Source organism: Solanum pennellii, chromosome 7 (assembly GCF_001406875.1).
Source record: "Solanum pennellii chromosome 7, SPENNV200".
NCBI classification, from domain to species: Eukaryota; Viridiplantae; Streptophyta; class Magnoliopsida; order Solanales; family Solanaceae; genus Solanum; species Solanum pennellii.
The window spans coordinates 66,792,278-66,810,556 of NC_028643.1; the positions used below are offsets into that span (position 1 = coordinate 66,792,278).

Here is an 18,279-nt window from a genome sequence, read left to right on the forward strand (position 1 = left end):
TATCATGTTGAATACATGCATCTACTTGTTCAATTTAATACAAATTAAGCTTAATTGTGTACATCTAAAGTTGGAGAACATAGATGTCAACTGAAGTAAAATAAACTGACACGTTCTTGTATTATGTTAAGAAAAGTAAAGATAAGAAAAGACAAAATTGAGGGGAAAATGCATTTGTTTTGGTTGCGTGGGCAGTCAAGGTTGTGTTTAACAATACCAATTTTTCTGGTTTTCAAATTCAAAGCATGTTCAGTTACAACTTTGCAAGTAAGCCTGCCACCTTACAACACAGGGCTACAAACAGAAGGATGTCCATGTATAATCTTCAAAATGGAGAAATACAGATTCAAGAATGGCACAACTGATTCTGAAATGAGAATTATGCACCTAAATGAAAAGGGAATTGGATCGTTTATGTAACTTGAAGCCGTCATATCTTACATGAAGCTATTCTGAAGTATCCACTACTTCTCATTAGTCTTCTTCTTGAATGACCCACTTAGTGCTGCTTTTGTTTTCGTCCACTCCTTCATTGAAGCAGCACTCTTCATGAAAGAACAAGTTTCGTTGTAGTTAGTATCTCCTACAAGTGCTTGTTTTGATGCAGATACATGTTCCTTTTCGGGGGTTGGAGCACTGGCTTCATTCTTCTTTGTTTCTTTCTGCTGATAGTTGTCCAACACTGGAAGCACTTTACTGAAATGAACATTATTCTGCTCCTCAACAGAAACATCTTGCGAATCACTTTTATCCATGCTGTTAGATTTTTGTGCTTTTCCGGTCTCTCCTATCACTGGCAACTCTGGTTTTGGAAGACTTAGACCAGGCAAAATTTGCGAAATGCTGAAAGAACTTCTAGTGGCATCACGAACCAATTCTGTCCATGAAGATTTTTGTCGCCATGCAGCACCTCTGACATAAATATCTACAGGGCTATTGTCAGTGGCAATTTTATCCAGCTCCTCGTGCTGATCTGATACTTTCTCTTCATATTCAACTTTATCCAGCTCTTCGTGCTGATCTGATACTTTCTCTTCATATTCAACTTTATCCAGCTCTTCATGCTGATCTGATGCTTTCTCGTCATTTGATACTTCATCTTCAGATTCAACTTTATCCAGCTCTTCATGCTGATCAAATACTTTCTCATCGTTTGATACTTCATCTTCAGATTCAACTTTATCCAGCTCTTCATGCTGATCTGATACTTCCTCGTTGTTTGATACTTCATCTTCAGATTCAACTTTATCCAGCTCTTCATGCTGATCTGATACTTCCTCATCATTTGATACTTCATCTTCAGATTCAACTTTATCCGGCTCTTCAAGGTGATCTGATACTTTCTCATCGTTTGTTACTTCATCTTTTTCGTCGGAAGAGAACTCACTAACACCATCAGAGCCAGACTGCATCTCTTTACCAGGAATAGCACTCGGCAAAATATCCAATACACTGAATGAAGCACCACTACTAGCACTAACAAGATCTTTCCATGGAGACTTCTTTGGCAATTTGGCACTTCTATTTAATAGTTGGCTATCTCGTGTGACTTCCAAACTCTGCTTTGCTTCAGCTTTAGACAACAACGTATGTGCCTCACCATCTTTAACCTCTGAAGGTGCTTTACGCTTTCTGTTTGAGGGCATCATCTTTCCTTGCTTTTGTTTATCCGTAGCAAGTCGTGATTCCTTGGATAGCGAATTATGTTCGCACGACACCCATAAAAAGGAAAAAAGTAAACTAAGATGCTGATACCATGAGCAGGGAAAATAAAAAATAGAACATAACAGAATATGAACCTGAATAGCTGCAATTGCTTCCAGGGTTGGATCTTTGAACATAGTGTTTCTATCCTTTGCACCGGCCACTACATTGATAATAAGGTTGTCATCATCGTCATCCATTTCTTGGTCAACAAAATCTTCATTAGCCTGAATAGCTGTCATTGCTTCCTGGATTGGATCTTTTACCATAATCATTCTATCGTTTGCACCAACCACCACATTGAGAATGAGGTTATCATCATCTACCATTTCTTGGTTGACTAGATTCTTTTCATTCTGCAAATGATCAACTGTACCATTTGAGCTTTGAACTTTCTTAGATAATTTAAAATCCCTAGGGGTTTTCTCAGAATAGTTCTCCCTCTCAAAAATTCTGTTCAACACTGAATTCATAATGTTCAGCTCTTTCTCATCCATTCCACCATCCTTTGAGTCATAATTACAAAGTGATTTTTGCTTGTCCGTATGAGTAGTACCAGAGTGTTCTTCACAATCACAAAAATGGATAGGTAAGGAAGGAACTTCCACTCGCTGAAAACTGTATTTATGCTTGCCAGTTCCTCTAAGAGACACTGGTTTAATCTGCACAAAGAGATTCCAGAAGCATGATTCTTGACGTAATAAAAAGCATAGGCCTTACTAAAAGAGATTGCATTCAAATGTAAACCATGCAGTCACCTTCCCCGCCATACATCATCTAAGAATAATTGAATCAAGAGAAGCACGTCATAACCAAGCACAGGGAAAAAATGCTTTACCTTTCCTAATTTTGGGAAGTAAATCCGAATTTGCGCTTCATCCAATTTGGAGCCTTTCTTCTGACTTTTCAGGGAGTCCGTCCTTTCAGCTTCAGTAACAGGAAGATGGGTCGAAGTAGTGGCAAGTGTAGCATCTTCTTCCCACTCACGTTTCATACGAAGAAAAAAGTGTTCCTTTGCCTTCTCTATTCTAAGCCTCCCACCTTTCCACATGCATCCATTATACTGCAGATCAAAATTGGATTAGCACCAGTAAGCATCAAGGTGACACCTTAGGAGTAGATTTTAAAAGGAAAGACTCCATTCACTTGCTGCAAATTGATTAAGTTATCCTAATAACCAGTGTTTTAGACGGCAAAAGATGTCAAGGGTCTGCCTCGTCATAAGGCGAGGCGAGGTGCTCGCCTCGCCGCTCTCCTTTTGAAAGTGCGACATCAATTAATACCAAAAGTTAAAATATGTAATTGCATATGTAAATAATCAAAATCTCAAAAGCAATAACATATTAGCAAATATTTCAATTCAAAAACTGAAAATAGATAGTACTTACTAAAAGTCTATAACTTGAATGAGAAAAAAAACACATAACAAAAGTCAAAACAAAGGTAGAAGTGATTTTAAAGTCTGAAGAAGGAAAAAGAAAAAGAGGAAGAAGAAATATATATTGGTTAGACTTTGAAGTCGCCGGAAAAGCCTGGCTAGTTGCCAGAGGAGTCTAGTCGAAAATCCTAAAATTACCTTTTAACTTTTAAAATCCTAAATTGGTCGCTTCTTTTTTTAAGAAAATACAAAAGGTGACGCCTTTCTTGCCTCTTGCCTTTTGTCATCATGGCGTCGCCTTTTGAAGATCGCCACAAAGCTAAAAGGCGATGAAGGGTCGTCTCGCCTCTCGCCATTGACGACAAGGTGATCGGCTTACACAACACTGCTAATAACAAAGAGACACTTTGATATTATGTGATACTAATGGTTACAAGGCCGAACGATGGCCACCACAGATAAACAACATACAGTAATGTCTTGCAGCACCCAAGGGAAGGGTGCAAATGTAATGAACACCTAATGAGATACTGCACTCACTGACAAGAGTTGGGCTGCTTGCTTCACAAAAAATCTAAAATACACTAGCATTCCTACACTCCAAACCTCTCTAATATGCTTAAGGAATTCTTTCACCTCAACTTCCATACATGACTAAATAAGTTAGGAGTCTTTATCCAGGTTCTTAACCTCCTTCTCCAACTAAGGTGCCGGCTACCATTCTATATGTTATTCATCTTTTATCCTAGACTAGAAATGCTACGCTATTTGCACCAATTCTTATATCTATGCAATGAAAACAGACAATTTAGCATAGTACGCACGCACAATTAAAGTGAGATACGGAAAGCTTTATAGTTTATACCGTGCTGAAAAGTTTGGGTAGGGATTTGTCGGAAGAAGGAAGTAAATCCAAGTAAGCAAAGCTGCGGCCTTTGGTTCGAACAATGTCCATAGATTCCACTTTTCCGAGTTGTGGTGTTGAGAATGTCTTCTTCAAATCCTCAGCCGTCACACTTTCGCCTAAACCACCAACATATATCCTTACACTTTTCTGCGTTGATTCATTGCCTCCTTCGCCCGTCACCATCTCTGCCGGTGCCGCCATGTGCAACGCAATCAAGCTCCTTGGTCTGAAACCTAATGCGCTTTGTTGAGGAAAAAGAAGGTGTAAATTACACTTCTGACACTCTTAACAGTGGAGCTGTATTTTGTTTACTCTAGGGTTAGGGGCATTTTAGGGTTTTCATTTATTTTTAGTATTATTATTCTTTTACAATAATGATTTATCAGGCTGTACTTTTTTTAAAAGTCAAAAAAAACTTGAGCTAAATCTGAATATTTTTGGCATTTACATATTTTTATCTGTTGTTGCCTTTTGTAATTTGTGAATAAAAAGTTGAACTATCTCTTTAATGCCCTCACGTCTTCAAGAACAGTCTTTTCTCCATAAACTATACTGCTCTTTCTTGCCCAGTTTACAGGTAAGTTTCCCCTCTGTTTTTTCCGTTTTTTTATTAGTTGGTTTTTTCCCTTATGGATTTGAATATGGCCAAAAGAGAAGTAATGATGATGGTGATAGGCTGCTTGTAAGCATTTCATTTGTTTGATTTTACGAGATGTACAACTTTAATGTTGTGCTGACCTTTTTCTGCTTGATTTTTGTTTGCAGTTGTAATTGCTACTATTAAGTTTTTCTTTTTGTTTTGGTGAGATGGATTATTGTATTTCTTGAAAGTTAAACACTTGAGATTAAACCATTATCTTTTGGCTTTTCTTGATTTTGAAGATATGAGTTCGTTATGCTAAGCAAACCTTTTGAATTACAATTTCAGGTCACCACTTTTAACCAAAGACCTTGTACACATTCTCGAGGGCAGTATTCATGTCAAAGAATTCTTGGTATAATATAGATACAAAATAGTTCTACAATGTTGAATTGATACTCAATAAAGTTAGAGTGTTTTTTGTTACTATGCTGGCCGGAGGTAATAATACTTGATGAAATAGTCGAGGTGTGTGCAAGTTGGTCCAAACAGCACCATCAATACCTCATATAAAAAGAAGTTACATTTATAGAAGCACAACCCAGAAGGTGAACTTCTCATATTTTCATGTAGGACAAATCTCAATTGATTATTTCCATTTCTTTGTGTAGATGTGGATAAATCATACACTGTTGTATTACTACCCAATAGTTAGTGAATTTACCATTTCATGTATTTTAGTATAGTATGTGGATCATGTCAGTAAAGATTCTCAAGCAAACCACTGCCAAGTTAATATAAATAGTCAAGACATGCATAGGTATCAAGGTTTTGGTTAATAGTTATGGTTCTGCACAGTTGCAGATGCAAAATAACCATTGAAGGAAGGGATTTAGTGTCTTAAACTTCTATCATGAGTAGTAGAGCAAATATATTTTTTCAGTGCCATAATCTCTCTCCAATTTCTGCAGGAGCATGAATGTGTTATAATTTTTTAGTTTTGTTTTGGTGGAGGGGGAACGGAGCTCGTGGGGGAGTGAATTAACTAGAGAAGTAGCAAATATAGTATTTGACATTTTTCTTGGGTATAAAATAGTTGCTGTTCGTTGTGCTGTCCGGTTGGCTTGTTGAACATGTAGAGAAAATTGGGACACCATATAGCTATTACCTGCTTCTACCAGGAAAACTCTCAAGGCATGGAGTTGCAAGGTGGAAAAAGCGTATTAGTTCCCACAGAAGTGTTCTGAGATTTATGGCATAGTTGTATAATTGTTTCTAAATACTTGGTGCCACCCCCAGCTTTACTATGTATTGAATTGGCTGTCCTGCTCAGTATTTTAACCATGATAACTGTGTGTCTTGTTTCTGTTTGTCCCCATCCCTTTGGTTTTCATGTGGTTGTTCTACTTCTTCTTGTCTGGATTAACTCAATGTTCTTATAATCCAGATGCTAAGGTCTAGGATGTGATGAGGTGGAACAAAGATGAAAGTCGTTGCTTACTATTTCTGGTCAGGCGCTTTTCTAGATCTGTGGGCCATTCTGCACAAGCAAATCGTTGTGAACCTGTGATTCGAGTGTCAAACAATATTACACATTTAGGCCGTCAAAAGGATGGTGTAAAACCTAGCCAGCTATTGTCTTTACCTCCATTTCCTGGCTGTCCTTTGCCAGGAAAGAAAGTGGCCACCGGTCCTGACCAACCATCTTGTCATGTTACTGCCATTAGCTGGATCAAATACTACTTTGATGAGATACCAGGCTCGGTCATCCAATCCCATTTTAATAAGGGCCTCGTAAGTATTCTTATATGTATTCCTTCCCCTATGTGAGTTATTGTGATGTTTCTTTAATTAAATCTCCACCTAATCAATGCATGGTAGTTCCGTTTTCTGTGTTTATTAAATTACATTCCTCTCCTAGGAATTCCTGCAACAACTAGTAAGGGTTCAAATCCCAACAGAGATAAACTACTAAGTGATTTAATCACTAGATGGAAAGAAATCACCTAGAAATCACAGGTCTTATTGGGACAGAGTTACCGGTACTTGTGCTGGTGGGAGGTAGCAGCCTAGCAGGTATCTTATAAAATAGTCGAGGTGCATGCAAACTGGCCTAGACACCACTGTTATTACTGTTACCAAAAAATGTTGCTACATGTTTAATGTTAGCATAGTGCTTGTGACAGTGTTATGTAGAGAGACTTAAACAACATGCAAGTCACAAGGGTCAGTTTTTGGATAACTAATGACAATTTCATTTGAACATTGATCAATGACATATTATTCATCATCCTATAGTATGTCAACTTGCAATTTTCTTGTTCTTAGTCTTTATATGTGCTGATGGCTAGCTCGGAAATAGTATCTAACTTATCTGGTCTGATTTTACTATATCATTTTATCACCACAACATCAAGAAGAGATATATTATTTCATAAGGTAGAGTAAATCTGTTACATGTGCATCTGTTTGGTCCTCTTCTCCTATGGATAAAATATGATCTTTATCTTACCCTTTTGAAGGGTCTAATGGCTATACTGTCTTGAGTTTGCTGTAATGAATATGAATATAGCAGCAATTATCTTATTTTTCTTTATTTACAGGTGCAGTTAGAGTTAAATGAGTTATTTACAAGCAAGGAAGGACAAACAAGATTGTTGAGGAAGGTATTGATACTTGTGTGAGTCTAGCAGTATAAACTTCATTTTGATGTTAAAAGTATACAAACATCAAGAGCCAAGGGGCTTTTTCAATTTGTTTTTGGACCCTGTGCTACAAGCCTACACTCCCAGTGGATTCCCCTATCTTATAATTCCAGAGTGAATTTACAGATTAAGCATTCCGAGGTCATGGAAGTTGGTGCAAGAATTCATGTGCCCATATCTGTTGCTGAAACAAGAATATCAAAACGATATGATGTTATACCTAGTGGCACTTTGTATCCTAATGCTGATGAAATAGCATACTTGCAAAGGCTTGTATTTTACAAGGTATATGTTCATTTATTTGATTCTTCTCTGCAAACTTTACATTTGATTTCTACTATTTATGGTGATAAAAGATTACACAGCTACTGTGGTTGCTTTTTCTGCTTCTTAAGTTCATTTGGTGGAACTATGCACCAAAGGTTATTCGTGTTTCCTGTAGCTTATTGATTGTTCAAATTGTAGGATCCCGACATACTTGTTCTAAACAAGCCCCCTAAGCTGCCTGTAAAGGTTTGTTTCTAGGTGTTCTTTATTGCATGATCTTGACTAGCACATTCTTCAGCCCTTTTTTCATTTCTGATTATTAGACTGATTACAGGGAAACCTTCCCGTGCATAATAGCATGGATGCCTTGGCAGCCGCAGCATTGTCTTATGAATATGATGAGGGTCCTAGGCTGGTAAGTAAGCATAGCGAATATGCTATTAAATAAACGTTGAAGATCTCTTCTAATTTTTCTGAAGATATCCTGGTGCATTTAGTCAAAAATAGGAGTTACTTTGCTGGTGAAGAAGCAATTGTGGTGGTTGGACATTTAAGCTGTTGATGTTAATTTGGAATTATGTTCAGCTTTGGTGATTACTGCATATATTGTCAAGGTACATCGTCTTGATAGAGAGAGCAGTGGCCTTCATTTAATGGGAAGAACGGAAGAAAGTATCTCCCATCTTCATTTATTGTTCAGCAACACAAAAAAGTCCAAGTCCCTATCTAAGGTACTTAGTCTACAACCTATGCACCATCTTCATTTTTCGTTTGGCTTTTCTTTCATTCCCTCTTCAAGGGAGAGAGGGTTGGTATGTTGTTGTGGGTGAGAATACCTGTTTTGACTTCACTGGTTAAGTTAGTATTTTTTGTGATGCATAAAGCTCTGACTGTCATTCAGGCATGGAATGATGCATGTGGGTCAACATATCAGAGGTATTGGGCGTTGGTAATAGGTTCCCCCAAGGAGAAGGAAGGCGTGATCTCTGCACCACTTACAAAGGTGTTCCACTTCTGTTTCTTACATTTGCTGGCTTTGGTCAAGTAGAATGACTGTTCATTGTGCTTGTTCATTGATTGCAGGTGCTTCTTGATGATGGTAGAACTGAGAGAGTCATGTTGGCTCAACAGTCGGGATTAGAAGCTTCTGATGAGGCTGTTACCGAATATCGGCTGCTTGGTCCAATGATCAATGGATGCTCATGGATTGAGTTGCGCCCTCATACAAGTAGAAAACATCAGGTTCCTTGGACCTTTTCCTTTTATGATCCCTGTAAAAAACAGTTCAGCTTTTAAATTGTGGAGAGATGCATATCGGCATTTAAGTTGCGATCCCTATGAAACCAGTGGTTCTTCTAATTTGTGGTTATGTAAGTTGTGGAAAGATGCATAAAGTTTTTTTCTGAATGTAGTCCCTAAGTTAGGACCATTAGTAGGTCCAAGTAGAAAAACTTGTTTGATGAACCCAAAATGAGAGCAAGAGGAACTGATGAAGATGCTTCCATAAATCAGTATTAATGAATTATGATGAGTAATATGTCTAGCATGTTGTTTTTTCCACTGTTATAAGCATCTCAACTAGTGAGGATAGCCAATACAAACGACAGCATTAAGTGTGAGGAAGATGCTGCTTTACTACTGGAGATTTTGTGTGCGCCTATTCTGTGTTGGATGCCCAACTCAACTGTAACTGAGAAGGCCATATTTTTCTTTCTGCTTGTTAATTGTTGGCAAGGGAAGAGAATAGGGAAAAATTATTCTGTTTTCTGTTACTTTGCAGCTTCGAGTTCATTGTGCTGAAGCCCTTGGAACTCCAATTGTGGGCGACTACAAGTATGGTTGGTTTGTCCATCGCAAATGGAAGCAGATGCCGAGAGTAGATGTTGAGCCGATAACAGGTAAACCCTACAGATTAAAGAGGCCGGAAGGTTTGGATGTTCAGAAAGGAAGTGTCTTGTCTAAGGTCCCTTTGTTACATCTGCATTGTAGGGAGCTTGTGCTCCCAAATATTGCCAAATTTATTGAGCTTCACAGTCGAAAAACAAAAAAACACTCAGATTATAGCTCAAAACCAGATCTCCTCCGGTTTGTAGCACCGATGCCATCTCCCATGAAAATTAGTTGGAAGCTTATGTCCTCTTGCTTGATATAAAAATAACAAGTAATAGCAATAAAAAGCTACTACTTGTTATGTTGTTGTTGTTCTACTTGATTATTTCCTCAAGCTAATATTGGAGGTTTAATGTGTACATATTCTATATTTTTTGGAAGAAGCTATTTCATATATATTTCTAGTGATGGATCCATCTTATGATGGTATTAACTTGAAGAGGTCTTCTACCATTGAGGTAAGAAAATTCATGCGATTATAGGATTCAATTCATCTTCTTAGATATTTTGATTAAAATTATATTCAACAAAAGAATATCACTTTATAGATTGAATTAAATTAATATATTGTATACATCTGGAAATCTCAAATAGGAAAAGACAAATGAATAAAGAATTATCATGTTGAATGATGTTGAATATATATAGTTTTTGATTGCTTCAATGGTGTTGATAGTTGTTGAATTATCATTTTTAATGCTTAAATTGAGGGCGAAATCAAGAATATGAGAGCCTTCTTATTATAGCTTAAGTTGCTTTTATAATATTATGTAAATATTATAAGTCAAAAATGATTTATAACTTCTCCTTGTCTTTGAAAGATTCTAACGGTGCAAAATAGACTTTCATTGGCAGTGGATATTAGTTAAATTATTTTTTACAAAGAGTTAGGCAGTGAAAGATTGTTTAATCGATATTTTATATATTTAGTAGAAATTATAATTTCATGTTAGAGATTGTGAGAAGAAAAATACTTTGTTTTGTTTAATAGTAATCATATTGGAGGTAAAGTCGAGAAGTTCAACACGATGATTTCATGTGCAATAGTTCAAATTTTTCTTTTCTTGCAATGTCATATGTTAGGCAAAATCACATAGACTAAGATAAAAATTACTTTCTATCCCTACTCTTTCGCTAATTATCAAAAATCCATTTTTTTATATTATTTCAAATACACAATATTGCAAACTGATACTTTAATTAAAACGGACGGATACTTAAATTTTTAAATTGTTGTTATCAGTTTACTGCGTAAAAAAGGGATTAAAAAGGGAAATTATAATTAACCTCACGAATCACGCGGTCGTTTAACAATTCTATCAATAAGTCTTCATAAACCTCTAACTGAATTAGGCATTTTTGAAATTTCAAATTGTGAAACCTTCTCATTTTTCTTCGAAAAACAGTAAAGTTTGATTCTTTTTTGTGATTGTTTTTTCTTTTCTTTTCTTTTTTTTTTTGGTTTAGGATGTTGTTTTGGCTTCTTGAATCTTTGGTGTCAAGAGATATTATTATTTTATATTTGGTACAATTGCATCTATGTATTAATGTGTTATATAGTTCCAATGGAATCAATGTCGGACAAAAGTGATTGATCAGTTTCGAATTGTGTTTTGAAAGCAATTGTCTTGCCAACAAGATACAAAAGAATGTCTAGTAGATCAGGAAAAAAAGGAAGATAAATCCAGATGAAAAACTAACATCAAACGTGAACTGTTATAGGCGATGTGGACAAGAAGACCACAATCGAAGAACTTGTACTTTCTTCCCAAAAGAATCTTGATCAATACTTCTTTTGGAGTACTTTATTTTTTCAGATCTAATAATTTTCAAATTATAACATTTCTTTTTCTGTTATAAATGTTTACATTAAAAAGTAATTTTAGCTTACTAATTTTCGATTCAATAAATTGTAATGTTATGTTGTTCAGTCTTTTTATTATTAATTTTTGATAAAGTGAATTCGGTATACATATTGTGTATTGTTTTGTGTTTGATATAATATTACTTTTAAAATATACGTCGTATTGGTTAAGTAATTAATGTATATGTAACTGCTAATAAGTACTGAAAATACTATTTCATTGCATTGATTTGTTTAATATGATGAATTTGATACTTAATTCTTTAAATTTTTTTGTATTGGATAATAGTGTATCAAGTATTTTAAATGTACCGGCTAAGAGTTCTGATGTGTATAGGACAAGAAACATGATGTTAAAAGATACTAAATATATTATAAATTTATAGAATTGGAACAATTGTAAATATATAGTAGCAGACTTAATTTTGTGAGACACATCTATTTGTGATGTTGAAAGCATGATAAATAATAATTGTGTATCACATACTGAATATACTTTTTTGGCAAATTTTTATCAACTTATACACATCAATTTGTGCTATTGGAAGCAAGATAAATAATAATTGTGTATCATATACATAATATATTATTTGGTAAATTTATGTCAGCTTATAATATAGTATCAACTGTAGTCATTCGTACCAAATTTATAACATAAAAATTTTGTTATATAAAAAAGGGATAATACTCAATTACCCCCCCTAGCCTATACTCAAAATCCCTGAGACACACATTATCTTTGATGAGGTCCTATTACCCCCTCCAACTTTTTTTTTAAGTAATTAATTAGCACTTTCGTACCTATGTGACAATAATAATCAGAAAGATTGATCGGTTTATTCAACACGCGCCGGACCCCACTTTTGCAGCTTTCTAAAAAGTGACTATCAGCTACTTTTACACTTCCCAAATTCGAAAAAGCTGGCCATTTACGTTTTCAAAATTACTTTACCAAAAAGAAGATAAAGGAACAAGGAAAAAAAGAGGGAAAGTTTAGCTTGGTTTCAAAAAATCAACAAAGGTTAGAAATTTGATTTCAAACTGATAGTTGATTTTCGATGTTGGATTTTGATAGTTAGTTTTTGTTTCAGTGCTGCATGTGTGGATCGATTTCAATCGTGAAAGTGTGGATCGATTTCATTCAGCAAGAATCGTGGTTGAGTTGAGTTCAAAGGTAAGTTTTTTCTTCATTTATTTTATTTTTTGTTATTGTTATGCTTAGATTTTGTAGGGGTTATGATATGTTGTTAAATATTGATTTCGATTTTGAGTGAAATATAACATTAAGCTTATTTTTAGGGTTTATGTTATGGTTCTGTTAGATATCAAATTTCATATTTTTAGGGTTGATGTTATTCATATATTCATACTGTCACCTTTGTTGTTATGGGGTATGTAACTTGTTATTCATACATTTATATGAACCGTGTTTTGAGTGTGGGTTGGTTGGGTGGTATTATAGTTGTGTGAGTTATGTTGTTATAATATGAAACATGCAAGAAGATAAAGACGAGTTGGGTGTTGTGTTGTGTTATCTTATATTCTGGGTTACAATAAAGTAACTTCATGTTGGGTGTTGTGTTGTGTCTGTGTGGGTGTGGGGTTAAAGTTAAATAACATTATCCTAAGAAGAAAATATATGTTGGGTGTTGTGTTGTGTCTGTGTGGGGTTATATACCTAATTGTAAGAAGATAAAGATATGTCGTGTATTGTGTTGTTTATGTGGGGTATTGTGTTCTGTATGTGTGGGGTTAGGTATGAGTTTTCTTCAACTTGAATTGTTTTTATAACTATTTGGGTATGTGTTTTTTTTAGTCAATTATTATATTCTATTAGCAACTTTTACTTAATTATTGTTATATTTATGCATATAGGTATTAGTGGGTTTACATTCATTACTTTAAAGTTGTATCATGGTGGGGCCTTATTGTATGAAGGTGATAAAGCAAGATATGTGGGTGGGTTAGTGAATGAATATTATGATATTGATGTGGGTACAATATCATATTTTGAGATTAAAGACTACATTAAAAAACTAGGGTATAGCCCAAATTGCAAATTTAGTGTCCGGCCTTAGGAGATATTGACAATGATGATATTCTCTTAGCAATGTGTAATTGTTTGCAAAGTGGGTCTGTTTTGGAAGTATATGTCCACATGCCTGGTGAGGAATCTGGTTCAACTTTTAATAAAGTTGGGACCACTGAGGCTAGTGGATATAATGAAGTAGGTGAGGTTGCTTTTAATGGGATAGATATAACTATAAATACTACCTCAAATATTCCTTCTACTTCAAACCCAACAGCTCCAAATAGTGATCCATCAGATTCTGAAGATAGTGAATACTCTGTAAAAGTATCTGATGAGTCGACTGAAGAGAGTGATGATTCTGAAGATAGTGAAATACTTGAAGATGATCAATATGGAAGTGATGTTCATGAGGAGTTAATTCAACTAAGATCTTTTCTGAGGAGGAGAAAAAGAAGGGAAAAAATTCCTGCAGATACTGAAGAAGTAGCATGTGGTAATGCTGGAGCAGATATTGGGTTTGATGATACAGCTATCAATAGATGTACTTTAGAAGGAAGGTTGAGGGGTGATGAACCATATTATGCAGGTTCTGATGCTTGTAGTTTTGAAACTGACACAGATGATAGTTGTCTAGAGGAAGGTGAAAAAATGAAGTTGAAACTGCCTAACACAAAAAGGAAAAAACATACCATAGAGAGAGTCAGATTTGATCCCAACATTAAGAAGATTGTGTGGCAATTGGATATGGTTTTTGAAAGTGTAAAAGAGTTTAGATTGGTAGTCACTAAGTATGCAATTCAAAGAGGGGTTCAGATTGAAAAGTGTGTGAAAAAGCCAAATAGAGTAAGGGTGAGATGTTGCAAGGTAAATTGCAAATGGTTGTTATATGCAAGTTTGGACAAGAAGACTAATAACTTTGTTATTAAGACTTACATGCCAGTCCATTCATGTCAAAAGGCTACTAGGAATTATTTGTGCAACTCTACATTTATTGCTACTGTTTTAAAAAGAAAGTTATTGAACAACCAAATATCAGAGTGTTCAAGTTGCAAGAGTTAATCCGTAAAAAGTATAATGTGCATGTTGGTAAGACCACAACTAGAAGAGCAAGAGCTAAAATTTTGAATGAACTTATGGGTGATCATGTTAAGGAATTTGGGAGAATTCTTGATTCTAAGGATGAGTTGCTGAGGTCTAATCCTGGGAGTACTTGTGTGCTAAAGCTAGGAGAAGCTAATGAATCTGGTAGGCCAGTATTTGAGGCATTTTACATTTGTTTTGCTGCACTCAAGATGACATTTATGTCAGCTAGAAAATGCATTGGTCTGGATGGTTGTTTCTTGAAGGGGGTTTGCAGGTTACTGCAATGGCTAAAGATGGCAATAATCAAATGCTTCCACTTGCTTGGGCTGTAGTTGAAAATGAGAACACAATCACTTGGAGTTGGTTTATTTCTCTGTTGAAAGAAGACTTGAGATTAGGAGATGGAACAAGTTTCACAATTATGTCAGACATGCAAAAAGGTAAACTTGTTTTAAATTATCTGTTGGTTTATTATTTTTTAAACTTAATTATCTAATGTTTGTTGTAACTTGTAGGGACTGGATATAGATATAAAGAAGTTGTCGCCAGCTTGTGAGGAAAGAAGGTGTGTTAGGCGTATACTAGCAAATCGGTCAAAGAATTGGAGAGGGCTGCAAAGGAAGAAGCAGTTCTGGAAGTGTGCTAGAAGTACTTTTGAAGCTGAATTCAGAGAAAATCTGCACGAGTTGTTTAAATTAGGTACTGGAGGTACAGGTATAGTGGATGACCTAATTTACTATGATAAAGAATATTGATGTAAGGTGTATTTTAGTTGTGAAGTCAAGTCTGATGCAATAGATAATAATATGTGTGAAAGCTTTAATGCTTGGATTTTGTCTGCAAGGCATAAAACCATTATTACTATGCTTGAAGAGATAAGAATTAAGGTCATGAATAGGTTAGCTAGGTTAAGTGAATTTCCAAACTCTTGGATAAGCAATTTCTCTCCAATGGCAATGAAAGTATTAGAACAAAATATTGATAAGTCAATGGCATGTAACATTGAGTTTAATGGAGTAACTGGCTATGAGGTTTTGGATGGATACAAACAACACACTGTATGTTTGAGAAAGAGGGAGTGTAGTTGTAGATTTTGGATGTTGAAGGGTATACCATGTGCACATGCCTTAGCTGCAATGTTGCATAAACAATATGACCCACATGATTTCATTCATCCATGCTACTCTAAAGAGAGGTACTTGATGACTTACTCACATTTCATACAACCTATGAATAACATGCCAATGTGGACAGAATCAAAAAATTCCTCTTGTTTGATCCACCAGTGATAAAACAAATGCCAGGCAGACCTAGAAAGTTGAGAAGGAAAGAGGTTGGTGAAAAGAAGGTGTCTGGTAAATTATCTAAAACAGGACTAACTATGACATGTAGTCTTTGCCATGTTAAAGGTCACAATAAAAGAAGTTGTCATTTACGAAGGAGTGATGGAGTTGGTTCTACTGCCGGGGAACAGAGAGCTACCCCTACTTCAAATGTTGAAGAACCATCAAGTTCAAAAAAAGGAAGGGGAAGACCAAAGGTACATTAATATTTTGTCACTTACTTTTAAAGTGTAATCAACTTATTAATATAATATTATTTTTTTTGCTAATTGGAAATCAACAAATATTGAGAGTGAGCCTGTTGCCAAAAGGGGGAGAGGCAGACCTAAAAACACAAGTGCAAATGCAAGTGCAACAGGGGATTCACCTACAATTATTGCACCTCCAACAACTTCAAGAACAACAAGAGCTACAGCAAGTGCAAGTGCATCAAGGGCCTCTCCTAGAACCACTGCACCTCCTACAACTTCAAGACACCAACACATTAAGCAAGTGCAAGTGTAAATGGTGTTGGAGTATTATCAATATCCAGGAGTGGTAGAGGAAGGGGTAGGGGATTGGGAACTGCAGGAAGAGGTAGTAATCATTTGAAAATTGGTTTACATGTTCTCAAGGTAGTACAACACAGGGTGTAGATCAGAACACAAATGTTGCACCAAAGGAAACTGCTACTACCAGGAAAGAAAAGGGTGTTGAAAACACAACTCAATTTAAAAGGCCAAGAGTCACTGGTATGGGTGTGTTTCAAGCTAAAAATGGTTTCAAAACTTTCAACGTAAGTATTGCGATGCATTCATATTGTTTATTCTCTAATAACTTGCACATTTGTTCTCTAATAATCTTAGTTCTCTAAAAATTTTGTAGCCTGGACTGCCAAGTAGCACAATATTAGCCGGACCAAAGAGAGTTTTGAGATCAAGTATTGTAACTGGGGATGTTGGTTTCAAACCGACAAGTGATTGAAGTGGAAAGGAAATCAGGCAATCACAACTAGAAGGCTCCAGCAAATTAGAGATCAATCAAGGCTTTCAAACCCAAATGCTTCCTTCTCTTCACAATCTCGACACCCAAGGAAACTATAATGTTGATATCAATGGTGTTTTATCAGTACTTTTTTTATGGCCACTATAAGTACTATTTTGTTTCATGTTTGAAGGAAAAATAAATATTCCTATTTTTTGTTATAGTACTGAAATTATAGGTACTTATGCAATGTGAAAATTTTGTTTTGCGTATGCGTTGTGACTTGTATAATTTTGGGAACATTTAGATTTTGTACTGAAAATTTGCTCTTAAGCAATGAAATTCTGGGCACCTATGCGCTGTGACTAATTCTCGGCTCTTTTACAATCAACTTTGTACTTAAAATTTGCTCTTAAGAATGATTAATACCTCTTGCTTTACTTCATTTTGCAACTTCCAACACAAACATATCAATATGGCAAATAGAGAATTAAGACAGCTTCAAACACAAACAAATTTAATTTTACATTACAATAGAGCAAATAAAGGTTTCGTTACCACACAAAATTATGGCAATTTCATATGATCCTTATACCTACCAACTTGGGTTAGAAAACTAACAAATACAACAACAAAATAAATCATCACACAACAAAGGAATTTGCCAAAACAACAGCCTTTATTTGTTTTCTTCATTTTCATCCCTTTCATCTTCTTCTTGACTTTCAATTCACCCATTTCTTTTACGTTGTCAACCTTCTCCTTTGAATTGATGTTCAGATTTTCATAACGATTTTGAAGACTTTCACCTTTATCCAAATGAATTTTCTCTAGTTTTGACTGTTCAATGTTGGAATTATCAAGCTGTTCCAGTTGCACCTTCACACGCTCATAATTTTTTTCTAACTCGTTAATCCTATTCACCAATTTCGGAAGGATAAAACGAGATTTTTCATCAACTCTCTCCGTGTCTCTCCATCTAAAGAAATTATAGTTTGTGGCCTCATAGTGAGGACAAGACCAAAATCGTCTTCCGGGATTGCGATTTGACCAAGACGTCTGCATTTGCTTTTGATTCCATGCTTGCATCGCACTTCCGCGTTAAACATTGAATCGTTCTCATCCATACACAACTTATTCAACTCGAATTTTGTCATAACCCTAACTTTATAAACATTGTCAAAAAAAATAAGAATTAATAACCGACATAAAAAGATGTAAAGAATATATTAAATTTTACTTTACCTTTTCAAATCAAGGAGCTATTTAACTTGAATGATAATGGAGCTTCTTTAAAAATGAAGAACATTGAAAATGGGGTTTTTTTTCAAAAGATGAAGACAACTGCTTTAGAGAGAAACATTAATATTTATTTTTAAATTTTTTTCAAAGTACTTTGACACGTGGCTAACTGCTAAAATCTTCACTCACGCGCCCTACATAGGTGAATTCACGTGTATTGCCACGTAGGTACGAAAGTGGTAATTAATTACTTAAAGAAAAGTTGGAGGGAGTAATAGGACCTCATCAAAGATAAGGTGTGCCTCAGGGATTTTGAGTATA

General features: G+C 35.4%; 2 protein-coding genes and 3 pseudogenes across 6 annotated transcripts; 3 read left to right on the forward strand and 2 right to left on the reverse strand.

The window, feature by feature from the left end:
• Positions 1 to 201: 201 nt before the first annotated feature.
• On the reverse strand, positions 202 to 4,276 carry LOC107025964. Its single transcript, XM_015226776.2, has 4 exons — positions 3,948 to 4,276; positions 2,543 to 2,767; positions 1,800 to 2,366; positions 202 to 1,688 (listed from the first exon to the last, which is right to left on the reverse strand). Exons 1-4 carry the CDS (start codon positions 4,188 to 4,190, stop codon positions 465 to 467), a joined length of 2,259 nt encoding a protein of 752 aa, XP_015082262.1. The 5' UTR covers positions 4,191 to 4,276; the 3' UTR covers positions 202 to 464.
• Positions 4,277 to 4,398: 122 nt separating this feature from the next.
• On the forward strand, positions 4,399 to 9,827 carry LOC107025965 (RNA pseudouridine synthase 3, mitochondrial). 5 transcript variants are annotated; one of them, XM_027918286.1, is made up of 12 exons: positions 4,399 to 4,566; positions 4,755 to 4,791; positions 4,918 to 5,177; positions 6,017 to 6,363; positions 7,173 to 7,235; positions 7,401 to 7,559; positions 7,740 to 7,787; positions 7,876 to 7,956; positions 8,156 to 8,272; positions 8,443 to 8,544; positions 8,625 to 8,783; positions 9,322 to 9,827. In XM_027918286.1, the coding sequence occupies exons 4-12, from the start codon at positions 6,037 to 6,039 to the stop codon at positions 9,691 to 9,693; spliced, it is 1,428 nt and encodes a 475-aa protein (XP_027774087.1). In that variant the 5' UTR covers positions 4,399 to 4,566; positions 4,755 to 4,791; positions 4,918 to 5,177; positions 6,017 to 6,036; the 3' UTR covers positions 9,694 to 9,827. The 5 variants fall into 5 exon arrangements, with proteins under 5 accessions (XP_027774087.1, XP_027774088.1, XP_015082264.1 ...); XM_027918287.1 differs by having other exon boundaries at positions 4,918 to 4,984; XM_015226778.2 differs by lacking the exon at positions 4,755 to 4,791.
• A 4,621-nt stretch (positions 9,828 to 14,448) lies between these two features.
• On the forward strand, positions 14,449 to 15,239 carry LOC114078095 (annotated as a pseudogene).
• Positions 15,240 to 15,363: 124 nt separating this feature from the next.
• Positions 15,364 to 16,946, forward strand: LOC107025185 (annotated as a pseudogene).
• Positions 16,947 to 17,283: 337 nt separating this feature from the next.
• Positions 17,284 to 17,900, reverse strand: LOC114078030 (annotated as a pseudogene).
• Between the last annotated feature and the right edge of the window lie 379 nt (positions 17,901 to 18,279).

Bases quoted from the DNA above. Each gene is read 5' to 3' on its own strand.
- LOC107025965 (XM_027918286.1), top strand. From the start codon at position 6,037: ATGAGGTGGAACAAAGATGAAAGTCGTTGCTTACTATTTCTGGTCAGG. The intron at 7,236-7,400 runs GTATTGATACTT...GTGAATTTACAG, and splicing joins AAACAAGATTGTTGAGGAAG to ATTAAGCATTCCGAGGTCAT. The intron at 7,788-7,875 runs GTTTGTTTCTAG...GACTGATTACAG, and splicing joins CCCCTAAGCTGCCTGTAAAG to GGAAACCTTCCCGTGCATAA.
- LOC107025964 (XM_015226776.2), bottom strand. From the start codon at position 4,190: ATGGCGGCACCGGCAGAGATGGTGACGGGCGAAGGAGGCAATGAATCA. The intron at 2,367-2,542 runs GTAAAGCATTTT...CTCTTTGTGCAG, and splicing joins ACTTCCCAAAATTAGGAAAG to ATTAAACCAGTGTCTCTTAG. The intron at 1,689-1,799 runs GTTCATATTCTG...TCGCTATCCAAG, and splicing joins AAGCAATTGCAGCTATTCAG to GAATCACGACTTGCTACGGA.